The sequence below is a fragment of the Argiope bruennichi genome, chromosome X1 (assembly GCF_947563725.1).
Source record: "Argiope bruennichi chromosome X1, qqArgBrue1.1, whole genome shotgun sequence".
Taxonomy (NCBI): domain Eukaryota; kingdom Metazoa; phylum Arthropoda; class Arachnida; order Araneae; family Araneidae; genus Argiope; species Argiope bruennichi.
In genome coordinates this window covers 46,062,412-46,089,486 of record NC_079162.1, presented here as the reverse complement: position 1 = coordinate 46,089,486, position 27,075 = coordinate 46,062,412, and the positions used below count along the sequence as shown (strand labels likewise).

The 27,075-nt window shown below is 29.9% G+C and overlaps 1 protein-coding gene across 2 annotated transcripts in view; it reads left to right on the top strand.

The window, feature by feature from the left end:
- LOC129958078 (kinesin light chain-like) overlaps positions 1-19,593 on the top strand; it is a 48,643-nt gene extending 29,050 nt beyond the window's left edge. For both annotated transcript variants that reach the window (XM_056070256.1, XM_056070258.1), the window contains 7 exons: positions 206-422; positions 3,091-3,178; positions 6,991-7,092; positions 14,504-14,677; positions 14,961-15,060; positions 16,747-16,828; positions 19,368-19,593. In XM_056070256.1, coding sequence (XP_055926231.1) covers positions 206-422; positions 3,091-3,178; positions 6,991-7,092; positions 14,504-14,677; positions 14,961-15,060; positions 16,747-16,828; positions 19,368-19,485 — 881 coding nt within the window. In that variant the 3' untranslated portion in view covers positions 19,486-19,593. The remainder of the gene's footprint in view (positions 1-205; positions 423-3,090; positions 3,179-6,990; positions 7,093-14,503; positions 14,678-14,960; positions 15,061-16,746; positions 16,829-19,367) is intronic.
- The last annotated feature ends 7,482 nt before the right edge of the window (positions 19,594-27,075 follow it).

Below are 27,075 nucleotides of genomic sequence, written 5' to 3'. Positions count from 1 at the left end.
AGAAATCCAAAATGATAGCAAACAAAAAATATTTAATATTGCATAGGTACCGAAGAAATGACGAAAATTTAACTAACTCTTCCTTATACATGATTTTCTGTAAAGAAATGACGTAAATGTTACTAATTAATCATTATGCAAGATTCTTGTAAAGAAATGATGAAAATGTTACTAATTCTTCGTTATACACGATTTTCTGTTATAGCTTCTTTCCCGAACTTACCATGCTTGATAGAAATTGACTGCTCTTTAAATCCGAGGCTTAAAATCTTTTATAACCTTGTAATGGGCTACATCGCAAAAGGATCGTATGAAATTGCTGCTCCCTTGTGCAAAACAACATTACAAGATTTACAGGAAAAATACGGTCCACATCATCCTGATGTAGTTGCGATGATGGACATTATAACTATAGTCTACAGGTAACAAAATTACATTTCATGAAAAGCAACCTTTTCCTTTTTTAATTGACGGTTCACAGCTTTTTTTCTTTGTCATTCCTTATTTTGATGTTATACACAAAATACTTCTTAATTAATTGCTCCGGTATAAGGAGCGTATTATTTTTGCATTTACAAAAGCAAAAATATTAAATGTCTATAAACTGCAATATTACTCATATGTTCTATAAAAACAATATAAAAAGCTTCAGACTGTATAAAAAAATTATATGTAGCTTGAGCAATGATGGATTCCTGAACCGAGTAGTATTGTAAAACATATTCCTCGAATACTGGAAGATATAAGAGGGTCGCGGAGGCCCGGTGGTAAGGGTTTCAGATTCGAGACCACATTCCACAGAAGAACCGCAGTGCAAGCGGGCCTGGCGCACGCCAAACCCGTTGGAGTCAAACGTCCTCCCGCTGGTGTGACGTGAAAGCTTGTGAAAGGGGGCACCAGTTCAGGTGTCGCCCTCGCCATCTGACCGCGACTCAAAATAGGAGGTCCGTCCCAAAATAGCCCTAGTGTTTCCTTAAAACGAGACTTTAATATAACTAAACCAAACTGGAAGATATACATAAAAAATTAGAAGAAATAAAAAGATGTGTCCTTTTTTTCTTTTTTTTTAACTCTTTTTCTTTTATTCTGTGCTAGAAGTCAGCTTTTTCCCTTTTTCATCTGAATTAAATGAGTAATACCAGTTGAGTATTCAATCTAGTAATATCAAAAGAAAATTGTCATAATTCAATGTTATTCTCATCAATTTAAATTATATAGTTAATTCTGAAAGTATTTTCTGAGGGTTTTATTTTTATTTTCTTTAAAATTAATGATTTACATAAGTCTTCATTCATTCATAATAAAATTAAATAAGTAAAATTTTAAATAGTGTGTATGAAGCAGAAATTGCTTTCTACAAATCAGCGTTAAAGTAAAATAAGGAAATAAAATAAAGTTAAGAAAAGCAATTCAGAATTATTGGTCGAGAACTAATCTGTAACTTAATAGGCTTGCTACGCTCTCAACAGAAAAGCTATCATCTTGATATATGCAGTAAGTAATATTCTTCAGAAATGTAAACTTCTTAATATCTTCCCACCCACCCACTTCTTATATATAATCATCGTTCGGAGAACAATACTTTGTTTCTTTTTTCTCCATTTCAGTTGGCTTTCTTAGATTTTTATAATTTTATTTATTTATATTCATGCTCAGTTTTCGAGTTCAGATGTGATTAATAAGTATCGTCGCCATACAGCTGAAAATGTCCAAGCCAAACGAAAAATGAATTAATATATTCTTGTCCCTTTAAAATGCCATTATGTAATAGTAAAAAAATTAACACATTAATATATCTGCAGCACATATTATTTACTGACGATATACTGATAGCTTTATTTTTCCAATTACCGAGGAGGTGACATTTTAAAACAAGAACGCACAAACTAGTTTTTTTTTTTTTTTTTTTTTTCTTTTGACATGATTACTTTTAACTGTTTGTCAACAGTACTTATCTTAAAACTTTAAACGAGCAATTCTTATATATATATATATATATATATATATATATATATATATATATATATATATATATATATATATATATGTAATGATATTTTAATTCTAATTTCAATTTAATTAATTTCCAAGATTTTATCTTAATTTAGCCCATAGTAACTTCATTCTAAAATATTCTCTTATTCCGTGATCCAATTCCACTTTCAGTTTAATTAATCCCTTTGTAAAAATAATGCGCCATCAAGAACTACGTTTCAAATGAGAGTGATACTTCGATACCCTTGAACAGGTGTCAAAGGTCATTCCCTCGGCGCGTGGCCGGAAATCCTATGTTATATAAGGCAAGTCATCATCTGTTCGTCCCTTTTTCCCCTTTTCTTACTTCTGTGTTTTCCGCGCTGCGTTTTCTTGTATATAATCATGCCTGCCACTCGGAATAGAACAAAAAGATTATTAAAAATACCAAGTCTCTTCACTGTTTCGAACCTGCATTCTACTTCAATCAAAATCAATCAAAATATATATATATATATATAAAATTTATTTCGGGTATCTTGGAAACGGCTCTAACGATTTGGATCAAATTTTATATTTAGATAAAGTTTTGCTTTTTAAGTTTATCTATATAGGCATCTTCCCCAGAAAAACCCCGCAACTTTATGTAAAAAAATTATTACCAAATATTGGCATGCGGCCGTACATGACGGGCTTAAGCGTATCAGGGATGGAGTAATGGTTACGACTTCGGATTCCCACACATTTTCCTCATGTTCGATCCCGCGTTTGCAGTTCAGTTTGATTTCACTTTAAATGAGCCATACAATAGGATTTTATTTACGATTTAAAAAAAAAATGTTGAGCGAAGTTTGGTTTTTAGGTACTCGTTATTATAATATTTATGGCCTGTATATGCACAAATTGGCATACATAAGAAAAGACAAAGCTGATAATTTTGTAAATAATTGCTGGTAGGTATGATTAATCTGCAGCTAATTCAGAGTCATCAAAATTGGTTTCCAAGTACTTTCATCTTTATTATTATTTACGTTTGGAAAAAAAATGATTTAAAAAAACTCAATTTATATCAAAATAAATAACAATATTCCCTTTTTATTTATTTATTTATTTCAGAGGTATGAGAAGATATAAAGACGCTGCAAAAATACAGCTGGAAGTTTTAGACATTAAAAGGAAAACATTGGACCAAAACGATATAAGTGTGAGTAATAAGTCTTTTTGACACCTATAGTACTTTCAAGTGCATGAAAAATGAATTGATGTTTTTATTATTAAAAAAGAATAATAAAATTAAGTTTATTGCAGAAAGTAAACAAAGCAAATACACTATTCCTAGCCATTTTCATCTGCCAATACTTCAGTTAATGAGTCGAGAGTTAATTGTTCTTCGTTTATCGTGCACCCCACGATTTCAGAGGGCTGGTGGGTTTCAATATACTTCTCTTAACGTAGGCTGCGTCTTCCCCGCCTACTCCTTTTTTTTTCTTCTTTTTTTCTCTCCCTGCATTAAAGCGTTGCAATTTAATTTTTTGGTAGATAGATGGTGAAAAATAAAGGTTAAATAACTTTTTGAGTCCCCAAAAATTTAATTGCTGTAACTTTTATTTTTGGTTTAGTATAAATAAGTTCAATCAATTTCAGCAATTAAAAATGTTCGCTGAAAATTTACTCCGAAAGAAATTAGTCTATTGGAGAATTGAAGCTAGTTTTTGCCTTGTTACACAATTTTCACTCAAAAATTATTCTAAAAATACGAACATTTATTTTTAAGTAATTATTATTTTGTAATATAATTACAGGAATCCTATTTTAATTTACAGTACACCAATTATCCATAAAGAATGGAAATCAGTAATAATAATGACGGATAAGTTATTTTATAAACGAAATTATAAAAGTAGGGATGGTTATTTAAAAAATTAATTCTTAGTTAATATAGAACGGATGAAATAAGAAAGCAACTGGCTTATTTTGTCTTTTCAATAGCTTTCGCCGAATGATGCGCAGAACGCTCGCGCCGATATGATGTCATTTTCTTCTGCAGGGGCTGATTAATTTTGCACAGCCCTGGGAGCAGTGGCGGATTGGATCTAAAAATAGTGGTTGCCAGGAGACAGCGGGACTTAATCGCATCTGTACAGCTATCTTTCAGTTTCCAAAAAAAAAGCAGATAAAATTTTTAAAAACAAGCGATGGAGTGAAAAGATTCTAATAAAGAATTTTCTGTTACATATGCTTTTAAAACGTAATTATATAAATAAAAGTGAAATCTGGACTGTTTAGAATTGCTATGAGCTAAAGTGAATGAAAAGAACCGGGAATAAATTTTATTAATAATAAAAGAGCCAAATATAAAAATTAGAAGGAAGAAATAAAAAAACTTTTATATGATGGATGAGGTGTGGATAGAGTAACGAGTTATTAATGGATATTTTTGCATCGTTTGGAGGCTGGGATGAATTTATTTCGTTGTATATTCGGATCAGAATAACCAAAAAAGAAATCTTGATATTTCTTGTTCTTGGAAACGAATCTTTCAACCGAGTTTTGAGGTACGTTGTTTTTAAAGGAAATATACTTTAAATATTAAAAAACTTTTTTTCATCTAATTACTTCTTTCAAAAAATAACTGAGTAGTCGATGCATTAATCATTGGGGAAAAAAATACGAATAGAATATTGATTAAAACCTTTACTTTTATAAGAAATTAACTGAACTTAAATATTTTTTTTAATTCAAAATTATTATTTCTTATTTTGATATTAAATGACGGCGGTAAATTAATTCACTGCATTTAAAAAAATTAAACTAATAATTCGGTACCAAACTTTAATAAATGAAAATATTTTGAATTTTTATGACATTTATATTTATTCTGGAATTTAATGAGATTACGTAACATTAGAGAAGTTTCTTGATTAATTATTCAAAATCAAAGATCTTTAATTAAAATTTCAGCAAATGAAACAACTGCTACATATCATAACCAGAAATGTTTTTTTAAAAATTTGTTGAATTGGAGAGAAAATAGCACAACAAAATATATCACTGAAAAGATGAGAGTTTTAATTTTAAATTGGTGTAATTTTTTTGTTTTTGTTTTTTAATTTTAAGGGGATGCGGTTTGTAACTATCTTTGTGTCAGTTAATATTTTCAGAAGTTATCACTAAACCCATCGAAATTTCGCTTCACTTTTGATTGATTAAAATTAACTCAAGTGCCAAAAAATCACTATGAGGTGACATCCCCATCTTCCGAAGTATATCTGTGTCAAGTTTGCTAACAATTAAGCCTGTAATGCGCCAACGAGTCGAAACACAAGATACATATTTCCTCTTTTACTATTAATAGATATAACTGTATAAATGCCAGTAAATACAAACGGCTATTTCATATGAAAGACATCGTAATGAATAGAATAAAAATGTTGTTCAAAAAATTTTAAATCATTTCGAAAAGTTTTTTATGAAATTTTATTAGAATTTGCTCAGGAAATGTTTGATATATTAATAGTTTAAACCTCTTAAAGATTTAAATACGAAATTCGAATAATTATATGTATGAATATTTTGATAAATTATAAAAATATATAATTAATGTGCATTCAATTGATCTCGTCAGGCTCGGAATAAGCTTGCTGAGGACCAATGGCACTAATGTTTTTCCTGGGAAGGGGCCCTGAAATAATTACATATAACATTTGTCCGTCCACATACATATTTTTATTTATCCGTCATTTTGTTTTAAAATACTAAAATATAAATTCAAATACTTTTACACATCTTAACTATACATTTTTAATAATTGCTGTATTATTTTTTATAAATAGTTTAATTTATCTGTTTGAATAATTAAGACATATTGACTAGTTAGTGGTATTAGATCATATATATATAAATATATAAATTATTTAGGCTTAACTTTAACTCCCACATCGACATAATCCTCTTTTTTTTTTTGGTGGGGAGGTGAGAATTGTAGTTTAAAAAATTAGAATGGAATGCTGTCTTGGTATTTGCCTGAGCGCCATTTTATGCAGATATACATATGCGCTAGAGGTCTTCTTGCCGTCGGGTAAGACTGGCAACCAGGCCAGTTCGCCACTGCCTTGGAATGCATTACATTTTACTTATTGCATTCTTTATTTTGTCATTCTTTCTTTCATTCATTTATCTCGTCATAGTCATTCTTTATTTCTTGACCGGCTAAATTATTGTTTTTGCTTTACCAATCACGCAGTGGCAGATACAGAAATTTTGTAGCTTTAGGCAAGCATCGCATTTTTTAAAAAAAATATTCTGGTCGACTTAGTTTTCCATTTGAACATAGTTCTAACTAGAACTACATGTTAATGCTTATTTAAATGATTCTTTTTATTTTAGAAACTTTGTAAAAATGTATATGTTTTTATTTATTTATGATAACTCACGACTGCGCGGCATCTTCGTTTGAACACAACATTATTTAAGCAGATACTCTGTATTTATAATTGCGATACTAACGAAATGAACGCAAAAAAGCTGATAACAAACTTGTCCAATTACACTTACAAAAGTGTTAATATTATCCTAATACTTTATAATTAATAGAATTCTTGTTTAAATTTATTTATTTGGTAAGTAATCTATTAATATCTTTTTAATCAACCTACCTACAGTCCGCTCAGACACGCGGCCGTAGGTAGGCAGTTGTCTTGCTCTACTTAGCCGAAATTCCACCACTGCAATCACACACTGCTTTCTAAACAACCTTTTCACATTTATCTATGCCTTTTAAAGTCTTCAAGATTGAATACACGATTTAATCATTTTCCGCAACAATTTAACCATTAATTTAAAAATACAAGATTTTTTTTTATGATGGTTTTCTAGATAATCCCACTTTGCATTTAATCCGCCGCATGCTAACCGGCAATTACCTGTAATACTATAATTAATTTTATTTGCGTGAAACTAGTGCCAATGACAATTTTTTTAGTACTTCACATTCATTGTTTTTGTTCTTGTGTATAGATTGCCTCCACCCTCAATACTCTGAGTGCCTTATATGGGAAAACAAGAAAAGTTGAGGAAGCTGAAAAATTCTGTAGAAAAGCAGTGGAATTCAGAAAGAGAGTAAGTTTCTCATAAAACATTATTTTTGCCATAAGTTTATATCTTATTTGTTACGTAAGCATGTTGCCCCGCCTCTCACTTGTAACGCCCTCTAGCGGTATATGTAAAAAACGATCAGTCTTTGTAACATCATCGACGAAGCAGCAACGCCGAAAGGCAAGGCTCAATCCAACTCCCGAAAGCGGAGAAACAATAAAGTCTTTAAAATACAAAAAAGGTCCGTCATCATTATCGAACCTCTCCATTCTGGTCCTAGCGATCCGGAGACGAATTAGCGAAACTATGGAGAAAAATAAAACTCAAAAAGCCAAAGAGTTAAATAGAATCCGTGGAAGGATAAAGGCGAAACTAACAAGTGTTAAAAAGTTTGTTGAAAGTAGTTCAACGGTTGAAGAAGAAAATAAATTCATATTAAGCTGTCGACAAAAGCTGGCAATTGTGGAAGAAATAAAACAAGAATTAGAAATTTTATTCAAGGATTATTTAGAAATCGACGAAGATGAAACACTTAGCCAGAAGTGCGATCGAGAAATATTGGATATCGAAGAAGAAAGAAACGAATTAGAGGTAAGTTTGAAATGCTTACTCTCTAATTATAATGTTAACGAAAATGTAATCCATAATATAAATGATCAAAATTCAAATTTGAAAGCCTATATCAATCATATTGAATTAAAAACGAAACTTCCAGAAATTCCCTTACCGCTGTTTTACGGAAAAATGGAAGAATTCAGTAATTTCAAAAATCAATTTATGTGTCTAATAAACGATAATACCGAATTAACGAATGATCAAAAGTTATTTTATTTAAAAGCTGCCCTCCGTGGTGAAGCTAAATTTATAGAAACAAGTGACGATACATTTGAGTCACTGTTTGCAGCTCTCGAAGAATGCTTTGAAAATAAGCGAGCAGTTGTTGATATTCACATTCGAAATATGCTAAAACTAGAAAAATTAAATTTTGAGTCTGCAAAAGGCTTACGAAATATCACAGACACAATAAATAAAAGTCTGAGAGGTTTAAAAAGTTTGAATTTAGATTGTAATGACTTAACAAATGCTATATTAGTAAATATAATATTAGAAAGACTTGACAAAGAGAGTAGAAAGGCATATGAAATGTCCATACAATCAAAACAAATACCTTCATTGAAGGAGCTCTTGCAATTTTTAGAATCAAGAGCGATGGTACTCGATCAATTAGGGAAATACCCCACAAGTAACAAATTCCACAAGGAATTTCAAGGCGCAATAAATAAGCCAAACAACTTTCTTCTTAATGCGAATAAACTAAGTAATGCAAAGCCATGTATTTTATGTAAATTGGAACATCCTTTACAAAGATGCTCTGAATTTTTAAAATTGAGTGTTTCTAAAAGAATCGAGCCTTTAGAAAAATATAACATTTGTAAGAACTGTTTGAAATTGCATAAACCACCCTGCAAATCCACATTCCGCTGCCGAAGCTGTCAAAAATCAAGCCATAATTCTTTGATACATCTGGATCCTAAAAGTACGCGCCTTGCAGAGGTAACGCCCCCAGACGCGGGGGAGCAACTTTATGTAAACAATGAACCGTCTGGCTCGTCGAGGTTCCCCCAAAAACTGACCCCTGAGGCTGAGTCAGCGCTTGCAAGTAACTCGAAACTATCTTCAAACCTTCTATGCACCGCGCAGTTATTTATTGAAGACGCATTTGGTCAAAAAATAAAAATAAAGGCCCTGTTGGATTCAGGGAGTTCGGTAAACATAATAACTGCAGATTTGGCCAATTCTTTAGATTTGAAGCGGGAAAAGGTTAATGCATCCATCTCTGGTATTAACGGAGGAGAATTCTTCGTTAAAAATAAATTAACCACTACCATTTTTAATGAAGACAATGATTTTTCCAGAACTGCATCATTTTTAATTATGCCTAAAATAACGCATTTAACTCCTTCTAAAGAAATTGATATCTCAAAAGTTAACTTCCCAAGTGAGATAAAACTTGCGGATGAGACTTTTCATATTCCTAGTGAAATTAATGCATTACTCGGATGCGAGTTGTTCTTTGATTTATTGAAGGCAGAAAAATTTAGATCATATGATAATTCACTCTTGTTACAAAACAGTGTGTTCGGATATTTAGTAACGGGAACAATCAACAGCAGAAATTCTCATTTCTTTTCTGGATTAATTTTTGAAAATGATAATCTGGAGAATTCTGTTAAAAATTTCTTTAACTTAGAATCTTTTCCTGATGATAATACAGATGATTCAGTCGAATCAAAAACATATGAACAAACTTACTGTGAGGAACATTTTCTTTCCACTGATAAGAAAGATAGTACCGGAAGAAATGTTAAATTACCAATAATTGAAGAAAAACGTTCTACTCTAGGCGATTCAAAAGAAATGGCGGAAAGACGTTTAAATTTACTTTGGAAAAGATTAAATAAAAATAAAACAATGGCAATGCAATACAAGGCTTTTATGGATGAATATTTCCAGTTAAATCATATGGAAAGAATTTTAGATTCTCCTGACATTGCCAATAGTGAATATTATATTCCTCATCATGCCGTGTTTCGCCCAGAAAGCACATCAACGCCCTTGTGTGTCGTTTTTGATGCATCTGCAAATTCTAACAATGGAGTTTCACTTAATTCCATTTTATTGAACGGCGGAACAGTTCAACAGGAACTATTTTGCATCATTCCAAGATTCCGAACATATCAGTTTGCATTTAGTACAGATATAAAGAAAATGTATCGCCAAATTTTGGTCGCAGAAACAGATAGAGACCTGCAAAAAATTCTGTGTAAACCTAATAGATTTGCTCCTGTGGAAACATACAGACTACGGACTGTGACATATGGAACAAAATGTGCTCCATTTTTAGCCTCCAGAACACTCAAGGCATTAGCTGAGAAAGAAAAAAGTGAATTTCCTCAAGCATCTGCAGCACTTCTTACTGATGTTTATGTTGACATTTTAACTGGTTCAATTAACTTACCAGAAACCAAAGCTTTACAACAGCAGTTAATAGAACTTTTAAGTAAAGGAGGCATGCAACTTCACAAATGGGTTTCCACCCACCCACCATAGATCTACATTGCTTCTGTGATGCCTCAAATAAGGCCTACGCTGCAGTCATCCATGAGTGCTCAATAAATAAATCCAGTGAAGTGAAAACAAGTCCTTTGTGCAGCAAATCGCGAGTGTGTGCAATCAATAATGACTTTATGAAGGAAGTTAAAACTTTTTGTGAATTGAATTTACTAACTAATATTTCTAATAATTTTATTTGTAATATTTTAAATTTAAGTAACAACTATACTAAAATTGTAAGTTATCTTTTCAGATTTATTAATCATTTGAAGTGTTCTTCTAAAATGTAAAAAAGGTAAGATAATAATAATGGAAATTGAAGCAGCATCCAACTTCATGGTAAGCAAGGTGCAACCTTCTGAATTTTCAGAGTAAATTAATTATTTGTCAAAATGGCAAAATTAACTAAATCAGTACAACAAGTTTGGAAAAATTAGAAACATAATTATTTGAATAATTTACATCTTAGAAACAAATGGCAGTTAACTAAGAATAAGGCAACTCTTAATGATATGGTTGTAATCAAAGATCCAGATTTGCTTCCATATAAATGGAGACTGGGTAGAATTCAAGAATCAATAAAAGGTTCAGATGGTTTAGTCAGAGTTGTTGTAATAAGAGTTTTGAATGGTATTATTAAAAGAGGTATTAGTCAAATATGTTTACTTCCAAAAAATTAATTGGATTTATATGTGTATATGATTGTAAATAATATATAGAGACTTTAACTCATTTGTATAAATGTGTATATATAAGAATTATTTCAGTACTATTTTGTGTAAATTTATATTTAAGAATTATTTCAGTATTTTTTAAATTTGTTTTTACATTTATTCATTTTTTGTAATAATTCTGTCGAATTTATTGTTATGTGTGAATTTCATATAGTGTCTGAATATTGAAATTGTGCAATTTCAAGGCGGGAGTATGTTACGTAAGCATGTTGCCCCGCCTCTCACTTGTAACGCCCTCTAGCGGTATATGTAAAAAACGATCAGTCTTTGTAACATCATCGACGAAGCAGCAACGCCGAAAGGCAAGGCTCAATCCAACTCCCGAAAGCGGAGAAACAATAAAGTCTTTAAAATACAAAAAAGGTCCGTCATCATTATCGAACCTCTCCATTATTCTCAAAGTTTTCATATACTTTGTTCGATATCAACATTATGTGAACCGAATTTTAGGTTGAAACAGAAATACATTTGAGCAAAAAACAGACGAATCTTTTTACGAGAAATATTCAAAAAGAAAATTTTGTAATCGTCGGAAAATTCGACCTTGAAATTTTGATGAATCTCCTCACTTTAGATTATCCTAAATTCGAATATATATATATTTTAATTCTAATTTCAATTTAATTAATTTCCAAGATTTTATCTTAATTTAGCCCATAGTAACTTCATTCTAAAATATTCTCTTATTTCGTGATCCAATTCCACTTTCGGTTTAATTAATCCCTTTGTAAAAATAATGCGCCATCAAGACCTACGTTTCAAATGAGAGTGATACTTCGATACCCTTGAACAGGTGTCAAAGGTCATTGCCTCGGCGCGTGGCCGGAAATCCTATGCTATACAAGGCGAGCGATTATTTGTTCGGCCCTTTTTGCCTTCTGTTTTTGTGCTGCGTTGTGCCTTTTTGTAAATAATCATGTTTGCCTCCCGAGAGCGAATAAAACGGAATTAAAAATACAACGTCTCGTCTATGTCTTCAAACCTGCATTCTACTTAAACCAAAATATGTTACATATATATATATATATATATGTTTGTAGGTTGTGCGGCAGGAACATGATAATTTAAAATCGGAATGAGCTCAATGAATGAAATTTTCAATGCATTCTTTACACCAAATTTGTAGATATGTATCAAATTTTGACTAAATACATCTAATGGAAGTGTGTCTGTCCGTCCACGAAGTTCATCAAAGCTGCAATTCTGGTGCTAAGTTTTGAACTAAATCTGTTTAATGGTTGACTTTTTCTCGGTCAGTTTGTTATTATCTATGTGAAAGCTGTAACTCAAAAATGCTATTAGATAAATCAATTTAAACATGTGCTCCTTACAAATTCTGGACCCAGTGAGTTTATTACATATTGTACAGTTCCACAATTCATGCTCGATTTCTTCACTAATTGACAAATTTAACGAAACTTTGGAAGTATATGAAAAAGTTGAGAGAAGAATACAATGCCTCAGCAACATTTTAACTAATTAATAATACTACTATTACCAGAAACATATCTTGCTTCAAGAAATATCCAATAATGGTGACAATACGATGCCATACGATACTATACTCCATCTTTAGACAAAATATAAGGCTGGGCTAAACATAGGTAAATGTAGAAATAAAAAAAAGAATGCAATGCATATGTTTTCTTCCACTCATTAATCAATTTCGTATGCAGAAGTATTGCGCAAATTATATATATTTTTATTATTTATAAACTTTATTTCTGAAACAAATTAAGATTTAATTCGAAAAGAATATTACATTTCGTTATTTTTTCAATTTATTTTTCGATTTTTAAAATATATAACTTTTATGTAAAGCTATGGTTTTTTTTATCGTAATATATTGGTAGAATCGATGTCGTTGCTTCGCAGCTGTACGAGTTTTATAATTTTGAAACGTGAAAAAGAGAAATAATTATCCAAGCATTAGGCAAAACTCTACTTATTTATAATAAGCAGAGACTGGCTGTTCATAATATAAAAGAAAAATGTAATAGTTTCAATAAATGTGCGAATAATTTCTTGAACAACTGCAAGGCATGTTCAAAATGATGAGACACAGAAAAATAATTCTCCTGAATGCTTGACAGAAGAGATTTGTAATTCATCCCCAAAATATAGGCAGGGACAAATTTTGAAAGAATCGCTATTTTCTTGTTTAATTCCAAATGTCTATTGTATGTTGTCAACAAATCTGAATTTAAAATAGAACGAAGTAAAAATTCATTTAGCATTCATGCAAAAAAAAAAAAAAAAAGCAGGAATTCGCAAAGAAAAAAATGCAATATCAAATTATAAATAAATAAATATCATCTTTTCTAATAGTGAGAAATGCAATTGAGATAATTATGATATCTTATCTCTCTTTTACTGGCTCCATATCGACAAAAAAATCTTCTTAATGTGAATCTCGGCGGGGGGGGGGGACTGTGATAGTTAGTAGTGAGTTACTACGGAAGAAACGTACTATTGTGTTTATAAATATTTGTGTGAACTCTGAAACGCATTAAGATATTCTTTTACAAAATCCATTGCTAGAGATGGTTAATTATATGATTAGTTACATTTTTATACACTTTCAAGATGTAATATATATTAGTTCGTCTTATTTAATTATTTATTTCAAGACACAATATTTTCCCCCTGATTGTACTTTTTGACTATACTTTTGAATCAAATAGTCTCAATTTATCCGGGAAAGTTACTTTTTCTTCTCTCTCTGTGATCTTACCTATAATTTTAAAAAACAGAAAAGAGTGGCATATTTGACAAAATGCTCAAATAGAAAGAAATACTTTCTTAAAATGGATTAATAAATTTAAAGGGTTTTAAAACAGACCAAAGGTGGGGAGCATGAGATTTATTACACAAAACAGTGATGCATCAAAAATTGCTGTCGAAGTGATGGAGAATCAATTAATGATCTGAAAAAGAAACTCAGATAATAGGAAAGGGTCGTCATGTGTAGTTGACTGACGTAAGAAGAGAGGCAGTAAAATTTAGTGGACTATACAAATTAGTCATTATGTTTCCAGTGAGCCTTGAGCAACGGGTAATAGAATGGGCTCAGAATTTGACAATAAAAAAGGAATAATGATGAGGAGCAAAGTTAATCTCACGGTGACTGGCAATCAAGTAAGTCAAAATGATCTGGAAAACTGCCATCGTTCTTCTCCATGATGGGGCATATGGGGCATGTGAGATGCTTTCATTTACTTCCCTACAGTTCAGACCTCTATCCTTGTGATTTCACAGAGTCTGATAAAAAGTTTTTAAAAAAATCTTTAGGATAGTTCCAGTTAAACGTTTATGAGAAAGAATAAGTTTAGAAACTATTCTCAGAGAACTTCCAGTAGATTTACGAGCAAACTATTGTACACTGGGGAAGATTTCTTATAAATTATTCTAAAGATTTTGAATTACAATAAATTTTTAATCCATTATTTATTAAACACTCCTTAAAGTTTAAGTGAGATAAAATATTTAAGGATTGCATATATCTCTATTCTAAATGCTTTCATTTTTGAAACAATCGGAATATAACGAAACCTTTTTAAATGTTGGTATTTTCGTTTCATTTTTAGGTCCTAGGCAAGGACCATGTGGATGTTGGAAAGCAATTGTGTAATCTGGCAGCGATTTGTTGTCATACGAAAAAATATAAAGAAGCAGTCGATTGCTACAAAGAAGCAGTAGATATCTTATCTACTACTCTTGGTGCTGAAAATTCTTACACGGTGAAAACGAAGAACAATCTAGTAAGTTCATTTTACTATTATTATCATTAATATTTTCTCATAACACTATAAAAAACCATAACAGTTCAATCTTGGCTATTACGATATCTAAATAAAAGAAGAACTGACATTTTAAAATTAATCTATATTAATATGATTCAGTTTTTATTCTGAATAATTATTTAAATTTATATTGCTTTGATGTTTAACTAAATTATTAAGCTATCGAAGAAGTACTAAAAAAGAGTACTATTAAGTTCAAAGATTGAAGTGTTAGTAAAAGAATAATTTATTTTATTATCAGGCATCCCTATATGTAGAAACGGAAAACTACAAAGAAGCTGAGAAACTGTACAAAGAAATTTTATCATATATGCCCCAAGAGCAACCTGCCAAGCCTGAAAGTAAGAAATTTTCTGTATTATACTTCGTGCTAAAAGGGCTGTATATAGTATTGATTTTTTTTTCTTTTATTCGTGTGCGTATACGAAACTTGTGAAAGCAATCGTTAGTCAAAACTAACTTTTATATTATTATCGGGATAGATCTACAGTAATAGTTAAGCGATTACATTCGTCATATATTGGCCGTTGATTTCTAATATCTTTACAGCATCGACAGAAATGCTGAGAAATGAGCAACCGATTAAATTCTTGCAATGTTTTAAATCAATTTAAAAAGTTTTTTTTTAAAAAAAATTACTTTCTTGTTTCTTTTTTTACTTTCTCGTATACGAATTATCCGAAGAGAAAGTATTGTAATAGCCAAAAAAATCGAACTCAAGATTTTAACGAATCTCCTATTTTCATATCTCCCCGAGTTCGAAAAATACGCATTTGGAATTATGTCTGTGTGTGAACGTGATAACTCAAGATTTTAACGAATCTCCTAGTTTCATATCTCCCCGAGTTCGAAAAATACGCATTTGGAATTATGTCTGTGTGTGAAAGTGATAACTCAAGATTTTAACGAATCTCCTAGTTTCATATCTCCCCGAGTTCGAAAAATACGTATTTGGAATTATGTTTGTGTGTGAACGTGATAACTCAAAAACACTTTAAGTTAGGAGGATGAAATTTGATACATGGATTTTACATCATATTTGTTGATTTCTATCATATTGTGAACGAAATACATTTAGAGGAAGTCTATCTGTCCGGCTGAGTGGAAATAAACACGATAACCACAAAACGTAAAGAACTAGATAAATAAAATTTGGAAGACATATTTAGCATCTAACATTTAGATCTATGGTAAATTTTCAACTGAATTGACTAGGGATTGATAATTTCTTTGACGCTTACAGACTTAGAAAAGAGAATTTTATGTATCTTTAAAAGAATGTTGTAAGCATTAACGATTTTTATCCTTTCGCTCGGAGCGTGAGAAAATGCTTAAGGCATCATTTTTCTAGAGCGCGTGTTAAAAGTAATTAAATAAAAAGTGAAAATAGAATCAGGTAATAAGAGAACATTTTAGAATGATGTTAATATGGGCTAAATAAAGATAAAAATTGGGAAATTAATTAGGATTTAAATTAGATCAAAAGATATCATTACATATATATATAACTGCGGATCATTTTGGAAAGAATTAATAGAAACAAATCGCAAAGATTTTAAATAGAATCTAAACACTGTAATATAGCGTTTGTCAACGTTAGTGACTTATAAACCAGCCAACCACAAAAAACCTAAGTTGTAAGCATTTAGAAAGTCTATTAAATGCTTTGAAAGTACTGAAAAATTTCCAAGCTTTGAAAAATCCGAAGAAAAATGTACCGAAATTTAAAAGGAAATGAATTGATTTTAATCTGAATAAACCAGCGTAGACAGCCTTTGTGAAACAAGTGCAATTATAAAATAAAATTATCTTGATAATATCGCAAAAACTCCCTTCCCCTTTACTTGAGGCCGTAAACACTTGTCTAAACTTTGCGTATTTGGTAATTCGACTCTGGTCAACGAAATAGAGCTGTAACTCAGATGTATGCTTTCGAGACATTAAAAATTTATATATTCTATATAATAAACAATTTTTGAAATAAAAATAATATTTGTGGAATTATTTTTGTAATTTAACACTTTCAGATGAAGTTCCTGTTCTTGAAGAGACTGAAAAAAAGGAATTGAAACAAGAAAATTATGTTCATCAAAAGAAAGAGCCTTCTAGGTAAACCAAATATGCTTGAATCTGAGGAATAAGTTTTTTTTTTGTATTTTTTTTTAATTTCTAAATTAAAGTAGAACAATCCAAATAATATAATTATCCGGATAGTAAAAGTTTTAATTGAAATTACATACATTATATTTAATACAACTTCAAAATCAAGATAACGAGAAAAAAAGACATGAATAATTGTTTTATTCTGAAATAAGATTTGTTGAATGTCTTAAATGATAAAGTTAGTTAATGTGCTGTTTTAACCTTTTGAAGACTGTAATGTAAAAAATAATTTCATGGCAATGATGACTTAGAAACCAGGTTGCTCCCAATTCCTACTTATCAGAGCAACATTGAAACCAGGTTGCTACCCACTTCTATTTATCAGAGCAACATTTATATCCTTTTGGTTGAGATTAATTCCATATTCTTTGATTCTGATATTCCTTGTGGTCAGAGCAACGAGGTACTTTTCCATAAAAGTAAATTTTAATCCCTTTTTTTGGTATGTTTCAAATCGGATATTATTTAAATAAAGTTACTAAAATCCTCAGTTAAATCAGAACCGCATCATGAAGGTCTAACTGTAACGTAAACAATGAAAAAAATTTTAACAATTGACGAATCATTAGAATACCAACGATTTTTAATAAATTCATCGAGATATTTTTGATTCATTCAAACCAAGTACATTCGTATCTAATCTTTAGCATGAATTTATGATCATAAAAAAATTCTTTTATAATTGTCGATTTATATTTATATATATGCTACAACATCTTATCGTTACTCAACCTTTATTTTCACAATCGCCATTTGTAAACGTGTACTTCCTGTTACAAAAGCCTTTCAAATTAGATATATATTTATTTTATGTCATTTTTGAAAGTAAAAAAAAAAAAAGCAGTTTTATAAAAATTACGAAATCTAACTTTTTATACCCTCAAAGAAACCTTAGTGATACTTTGTGAAATATTGCACGTATCTGAATGAATAGTAAACAAAAATTTGACATATGTAATAAAAATTTGCAGAGATATTTCATCTTAAAATTTGAGTTGACCCAGTTTATGTGGAACTACGGTAGGTACAATTACAAACGTATGGCTGTTATAGTATTCTGAGTTTTGTAATTCCGATTTTAATGCCTGCTATAACTTCGCTGTCATTTATATTTCATTGCCTTTTTAAGCATTTTTCATTTTCAGACTATCGATTTTACTTAATTTGACGCATTCAGTATATAAAATTCTGTCTTACATGGAAATTCTCTAAAACTGAGTCAGCTCAAATTTTAAGATGAAATACTTCTGTCAAATTTTGTCCTACAGAAAACAAACTATTTGTGTTATATTCACTAGGAAAAGTATACTATTGTATTTAATATAGCTATAGAGAATGGAAAGTCGCATAAAAATTTAGATTTCATACTTTTTACTGTCTCGTACCCAAAAATACAGAGAGAAAGTATTGTAATTGTCAAAAATACGAATTCGAGCTTTTGACAAATCTCCACGTTTCATGTCTCCATGACTGTAAATAATACATTTTTGGAAGTATGTCTGTCCGTCAATGAACGCGATAACTGAAAAACGCTTTGAAGGAGACAGATGAAATTTGGTTTATGGTCTTTACGCCATATTTACAAATTTCTATCAAATTTTGAACGAAATTCATTTAGAGGAAATCTGTCTGTCCGAATACGAAGTAACATGATAAGTACCAAGCGAAGAGTTAAAAGAAAAAAATATGGAGCGCAGAGTTAGCATCAAAAGAATCGATCAAATTTTGAACCAAATCCGTCAAGGAGTTGACCATCTGTCGGTCTGTACTTTGCATGCATTTAAACGTGTTAACTCAAAAACAAATGAAATGACTTAAACAAATGAAATTTGTTATGCGATCTTGTAACTACAATTGTAGTTCTGTGCAAAATTTTGGTATCGAACGGTTGGTAAAAATACATCCAAAATATATATTCTCTTTTCTGGCACTTGTGCTTTTATCGCATCTCAGCGAATAATTGTCAAAAAACAAATCGCCAAAGATCACACATTAATAGGCTATTTCAATACCAACGGCATATGTTTGATAATATACAAGTACTTGCCAATTTTCTTTACTAAATTACGAAGCACAAAACTCTCATTGACGGAACATAGAAAATAAAATTCTGAGCACTCATGCCATACATGCCCTTGTCCAAGAACCACAATTTTATCGGGGGTGGGAAAGGGTATAACATTTTTATTTGATAGTATGCGAGAAAATTTCGGAAAGACCACTTTACGCTGATGGGTTTTCCCCCCTTCCTTCCCCTTAAACTTTTAAAAGTACTATAACTTGAAAGCATGCCTCATTTGAAAGGATTTTACAACAGGAAGTACATGTTTGTTTCCGATGACTGCGAAAATAAAGACTAGGTAAAAATAATGCGTTGCACCTAGTATAATTTCCTGTTATTGTTCAGTTTCAAACCAAACTTTTATTATATAAAGCGTAATAAATATTCTGCTAGACTCTAATTAATTTTATTGTATTTTCGTAGCTTTACAGCCAAAGAAGTTCTGAAAAATCTACAAAATGTGTATGAGAAAAATGGTGAGTTAGAAGAACAGAAAAAAGTTTCTAACGGCAAACTGGATCAAGGACTAAATTCATCTTAATCAGGGATTCGCATTGGTTTTTAATAGCGCAACAACATTGCGAACGTCTTTCAAAGATAGCTTCATAAAGAATGTAAATTTTAATAAAATACATATTTATTTCTGTAATCTGAATCTGTTTTAAATTTGTTTGTTTTTTTAATAGTTGTGTTACTAAAGGCGAAAGATAATCGTGTAGAAACTTTGTCACTTTCTTAATGCAAAAACTGTTTACCACTTCTTTCATCATTAAAAAAAAGTATATTAAAGACTTTTCTATGAATACTTTAAATACCATTTAAATGGATCTCAGAAAAAGAAATCAAATTTTTATATTACTAGCCTATAATTTTAGTTTACGGGTTATTGGAAAATATGTTTTGTAAGATTTATTATTTCAGATACATTTCTTTGAAATTGATCTCTGTGTCATTAGTCTTTTCATTTTAAAAATTAAAATCAATGCACAATTTTATTTTGCGGTGTCTGAAAAATACTTTCTAAATTATTGCTGAATGATAAATTTTTAAAAAAAATGAAATTTTATTTTCTAAATTACTTGGAAAAACTATTCATTTGTTTAATTAAATAGTTTTCCCATTCTTTTGTTTTTAAAATGTGCCGACAAAAAAAGTTTACTATGTATAATAATAATAAAAGGTATCAAGTCAAGTCATGTTTCATTTACATACACACTTACTCTGTTTCTTTTTATTATCTTACTCTGTTTACTACATATACACTTACTCAGTTTCTTTTTATTTTCTCATATATGTAGTACAGAGAAAGTACAGTAATCGTCAAAAAAATCGAATCCCAGATTTTAACAAATCTCCACGTTTTAGACCTCTCTGAGTTCGAAAAACACATTTTTGGAAAATGTCCGTCTGTCTATCTGTCTGTAACAAAGATAACTCAGAAAGGATTTGATCCAGACGGGTGAAATTTGGTATACGGTCATTATACAAAATTTGAAGATTTATATCAAATTTTGAGTAAAATCCACACAGAGGAAGTCTGTCGGGCCGGTTGTTCGAATAATGCAGCAAGATAACTACATAAAAATTCGATACACATCATTAACATCTATAGTCTAAATACTTATCAAATTTTTTGCCAAATCCAACAAAGGATCGACTGTCTGTTGGTCAGTAATTTTGGAAATATGTAAACGCGTTAATTCAAAATCGCAATGATTTAAATATATCAAATTTGATATGTGATTTTGTGACAAATCTTTATTGGGGAAAACGCGTCTGAAATACAAATACGATTTTCCGATACTATTGACCGCATGCCGGTGATTAATCGCCAAATAATTCGCCAAGGATGACACGATAGATTCAGTAAAAATGCTAAATTGACATCAAGGTTAATATTTCGTAACTATCGTACCCGAATACTATGCAAGGTGTTCTCTGGGATACACCTTTATTAGAGAGTATGCGAGAAAGTTTTGGGAAGACCATGCCTGCTGGTTACGCAATATTTATTGCAGTACTTTTAAAAAATTAGAATAGATTTTAAAAACAATTAGACATTAGCACTTTTTATTTCTAAACAGTTATCCGCTGAATATTTCTACTTGCCTATCGCAATCATTTCACGAAAAATGGATTCATACTACTAGAGCTCTGAGATGTTCATTTCAGATCTGTAAGACATCAAAAGTTTAAATATACAAGAAACGAACTCTAATCCTGTCCTTGTAGCTAGTTTGTAAATTGTTAGAAATAGGCATGAATATAACTTGGGAAAAAAATCTTAACAAAAATCATCTGTAAAACAGAGAAAATGCTAAGGATTTTAAAATTTTTCTTAAAAATCAGGAAAGTGCAGGAAATGGTGTTTTTTTTTATTATTATTTTTATTTTTATCTAAAAAGTGCCGATCTCTTTAAACATTGCAAGGATAAAAGATAGTCGCCACAACGTCAAAAACAAAATAACACCATCCCTCAATGTTAAACAACGGAAGCTCATCCCCTTTTTTTTTTTCTGTATACATCAGTCTAATATTTAAGACTAAGAAAAAATACCGATATTGGAATACACTAAAATTGTAGTCATGTGTCGAATTTTCGATTCAATCAGTTAATGTCCAAAAGACGTGTTTTTATTACTGTGAAGTAACTAAAATATGAACAACAATTTAAAATATTTTCAAGAAGAGTATTCATCTGCAATACAGAAATAACATGTATACATCCATGAGGGATAATACAGTTAGAAAGAAATAAAAAAAAAGGATAATTAATTTTCATGTGAACTTTGCAATACTACATCTTTCCATTCGAATCCTATTACAGAAACCACAAACCATAGGGGAAAAAAAAAAAAAAAAAAAATGTGAGGACACGATTAGTAGGATTGTATTAAATATGCACTACAAATATATCATCGGATTATTAAAAATATACTTTTGTGTTAATACTATATATCACTTTCTTTCTTTTAAAATTTTGTTTCAATTATCTTCGATAAGGTTATGCGATGAGAACAATTGATTTATTGACTAGTTTTAATGAGAATGTCATTGGTGTTGACATTGCTAATCGCATATAATCAAATTAACAGGAAAAAATAGAGGGCTCTTTTTTAGCAATATAAAACGAGAGATTCAATAAGAATAGATGGATGAATTAGCATCAGGAGGAATACAAAAATAAATATACTTAGAAAAAAAAAAGAAGTTTACATTCTTGTCACAAGAGAGGAAAATTATCATAAAATCGGTTATTCAATATTCGCTTTGATGGACACAATTTCTGGTATCTGTATTCCAAATTTCTAAAATCAAGTTATTTACAAATGTGGTTCAGTCCAATGCGCGGGTTTTTTATTGTTGCGACGGAAAAAGTAAAGATGATTTTTTATTTACTTCAATATTTTTGGTTGACTTTCATTTTATTTAAATTCAATTTCTTATTACTTAATTTCTTTGAGTTAAGACACATATTTCAGGAAAGATATAAAATCATATTTGAAGCGCAGATAAAGTAGCAATTCCAGGCAATAGAATATCTTTATTAAACATCAAATAAAAAATTTTTTAATTCCTCTCTAAATAATGTTTTTCAATTTGGAAAACAGAAATTTATAACTATCTTTGACTGTCATTTATAAATAAGACAGTTTTTATCGCCCTTATTTGCAATCATTATGCCAAACGAAATCGAAAATATTTAAAATATAGGACTGATGCTTAAATTTTATACAAATTCATAATACGCAATACTTATCCAGCTAGTCATTGATCATTAAATCTTAGAAAGTTTTAAAAAAATGCAAATGATTCATTAAAAATCGCAATCCAGCAACATTAGTACTTTTTCTTCTAAAAAGAAATTCTTGTTAACATTCTGCAACTTTTATATTCACTAATTAAATTTACTTTTGATAAGAAAAGAAATTTCACTTTATATAAAAGTCATTTTATATAGAAATTATCCAATGGCGATTTTATATCAGTAGTTAAAATTCATGTATCACAGAAAGTATATCGATAGAAACAATCAGAAATAATATACAGCCCTAACAAGTAGCCCTATCGACAGTGGGAATTTTGCAGTTTTTTGTAAATATTTCAAAACCTATTACAGATATGCACTTAAATTTTAGGATTATCATGTTTTAGTATCCCATATTTGCTTTCATAAAAAAAAAAAAAAAGTTTGGTATGATACAATTTACTTTTTTATAACAGTCGTATTTAAAAATTTGTAAAAAATTATTAATTTTTTTTATTTATAAATTTATTTCACTTATTTTTGTAGTAAAATTATGTTTTTTGAAGGGACCTCACCCCTCCAAAAAAATTGAAAAATATATTATAGTTTCCGAGATAACGCCAAAAGATTTTATATTCAATTAACATTACAGTCGCCATTTTTCAAAACTTTATACCCTCTTTCTCAAAATTGTCATCACAAGCTAACAAATTTTTTTATGGCGGCTGACTTCATGACAAATAATCGATTGGGCAAAAAGATAAAAAAAAAAAAAAAAAAAGGTTGTAATGGGACGCTAATTAATCAACTATGTTAATTATCCCAGTTAATCAATGTGCCTGTCTAAACAAATTTGTCCCCTTGAGCCATTTCTATTGACACTAGTTTTGACAAGGTGAACAAAGTTACGGAAGTGTCCAATTGTTTTTGTTCACGACTGTAGAAACACGGCAACTTTTTAAGTTATTTCAGCTAGGATCCATTAAATTTTCATTTCAAATGGAATCAATTTAGTTGTCATGCTTTTTATGCTTGATTCTAAATAATTAGAAAAAATATTTAATGCATAATTTTTAACAATGCTTTGCAATACCGTAATGAAAATCAACTCAATTTATTTGTTCCATCAAATAAGTAATTCTAATGTCGCACTTCTTTTAAAATTATGAGTGCAAAATCTTTTTTTTTTTTTTTTAAATTCTTGCGATAGAAACTTTCTTTAGTCATTATAAAATGTATTTAATTTTCATTGTTTCACTAATTTTTTTTCTTTGCTTCTTCAAATGAATTTACTTTTTTTTTTTGATAGTTTAACAATGTTATTTTGATAGATTTAGTTTTAAGCCAAACTTTCAATTTGCGTTTTCCCTTACATCAAGATAATCTTCTCTGGTGATTTTGTTACTATCTTTGACGACCCTTTAATCGGTCGGAATTAATGATTTGCCAAATTTTTTTAAATTATATATCTTATATTGCTTCCTTAATGATTCCTTTTAATGATTTCCTCAGCAAATTATTTTTAAACTTCAAATTTTGATAGACATGTAACATGCACTATTTTTGAAGCCTTATATCATTTTAGGTATTGAGCTATGTATTTCCCCAACTTTCAATAATCCTGCCTAATATTTGAACTAAAAAAAATTTGTTCAAATAATAGTTTAAAAAAATAATATTTAAAAAATAAAAGCAAAGGAAACACAGAGAAACAAAAGTTTCACCTCACCTCTTCAATAAAATAAAAATAAATGCGTGTATTAAACTCTGCTCACTAAAAACAGGAATATCACATCTTCCTACAACTGTCCCAAAATAATATCCAAAAATCAATTCAGTAAGATTAAAGCCCTTTCACCTCCCCGACAACACTGTTAACATGATCAAATATATGCCCTCAAATACATAAATCTTATAAAAAGCGTGCATTTCCAAATGTAGCTTTCGTCATCAAATGCGCCATTCTTCTGTACTCTTGAAAGGATTTTAGCGCAGTAGAGTTGCTTTTATTTTAGAAAGGCTAAGTTTGCCCATCAGTTTTATGATTACAAAAAGCAATTGTAAAAAAAGATTTTTTTTAAAAAAAAGCATGTTATTTAGTCACATCTCGCAAAGACTATTCACTTTCAACAAAAAGGAGTAGCATCTCTTTTGTCTCACAGACAGTCACAAAAATCTAAGAAGTCATTGGGTTATTATCGAACATCTTAAAGGAGGTTGCGTGTTTGCAGCAATTTTTTTTTCCCCTATTTAATTTTTAAAGGTTAAGGAAATTCTAGAAAATCGCTGTTAGAGCATGTTCTTTCCTGTTTAGCGCGCGCCCTCCCTCTTTCACACATCCTCGCTTCCCATACTGCCTTATGTGTAAGGCAGTATGGGAAGTTTTGTCTCCCTTGCCAGTCCACTACTGCAAGTTTTGTCTCACTTGCCAGTCCACTACTGCTTATAAAATCATTTCAAAAATTGTTAACGAAATTTTATAAAATGCACAGATAATTTGATACTTTATATATTTAATCACCTAAAAAAAGGAGTCAAATAAGAAATTCGAATAAATTTCGCGAGATAATTTTCATTCATTAAATAAAAAATGTAAAACAAATATACGCATTTCTTTGATCTCACACACAAGATAAAATGCATACGACATACTTGATCCACTGAAAAAAAAACACTAAATGAATAATAATGAAAAGATAATTAAAGGAAATAGAAACATTAGGACTCTAAATATCAATAGTATGAAATTAACTTTTTTTTATGTATTACAAATATTTGTTCCGTGCTCTTTGAAATTATAAAAAATAATTTATTTCTACTTTGTCACGAGCTTCATAAGAAGCGTGTTTTATTTCTATATGCATCGCTAGAAACCAAGAATTCATCGATTTACTATCGTCTATTTTCTAAAAAGATCTGACGACATTCGTTATCAATTACTCCCTTTTGAAAAGAAGGTGGAATTTTAATCATCAGATCTTTGTTTTAGAAATCTGTTAACAGCTAGAAAAAAAATGACTATATTCAGCACATTCTCGTTTACTTTAAAAAAAAAAAAAAAAATTGAATTTGGAAAATAAGAGAAAAAAAAAGTACTTAAATGCAACTAACTGATTCCTTAATTTTGCATCTCCTGATAATGGCCCCCTGGGAAGAAGCACCACCTGTCTCATCCTACATAATCCATTGATATCGTTTAATTTAATGAAAACACTTTATAAATATCTATAATATTGACAGAATTCATATGCATTAATTTTATCTACAGAAATTCTAAATATTGATAACTTGGAACAGACTTTATTTACACTTTACAAAACAAACAGAAGTATTTTCTACTGCATTTTAAAATACGACAGCTAAACGAAATATGGCAGTAATCTTCTAATCTGGCACTAGATCAGAAGGGTGCATGTTCAAATTATGAAAGGGACACCACTGTGAAGAACAGGTTCCATAATATTCTTACACTTTCTATAAATATATATCTTCTCCAATGGCGACTAAAATGTAGAATTCTCCATAATAAAAATGACTCAATAAAATTTACATTCCTAGTGATGGCAATTTTTATTGCCTTCTCTCTCTCTCTTTTTGGAGTTTAGTTACTCATTATAACACTATCCCTAATTTCATTTGTCATGAACTTCAATGCGAAAACCTTAGATAGCCAGTGGAGTTAATTGATATATTCTCTTTCTTTTTCTAAAAAAGATCTGAGGATTTTCAAAGATATTCTCTTCCTTAGTAAAACATAAACCTTTGAAAAGTGCCTGAATGAGTTTTCCCTTAAAAATTTTGATTTGAATGGAAAATAAATATCTAGTAAAAAAATTATTTTGTTTTGGATTATTTAACTTGATTTGTTATCCAAGTTGAAAAAAAAGACAGCGTATTCTGAAATATTTGATTGAAGCATTTTAATTTTTAACAATTAGGGAAATAACAGTTAACAAATTTTTCTCACATGCAACTAGACAATTCCTGAGTTTTACACTTCCTGACGATAGATCCCAGGCACTTAGCCAGCTTGAGCCATTCAAGTTAAGCTAATACATTTTTGATTTAATGTAAAATAAATGAAGATAAAACCAACATATTGGAAATAGTTGCAATAGAATAGATTTATTCATTGCATTAATCCTTATGAAAAATAAATCTTAATATTTGCTATTTAGTTTTATTACCCACTATATACCACAATATATATTATATCAGCACTTTATTAGAGTGTAAAAGCTTCGTCAATAGAAAATTCTATGTTTAAAATGTATTATTCATTTAGTTCAAAAATCAATGCATCTTAAATAGAGTAATTGACTTTAAACATTCCATTTAATTGTTTAATGGATGAAAAATTGCTTTTTAAATGAAAAATACTT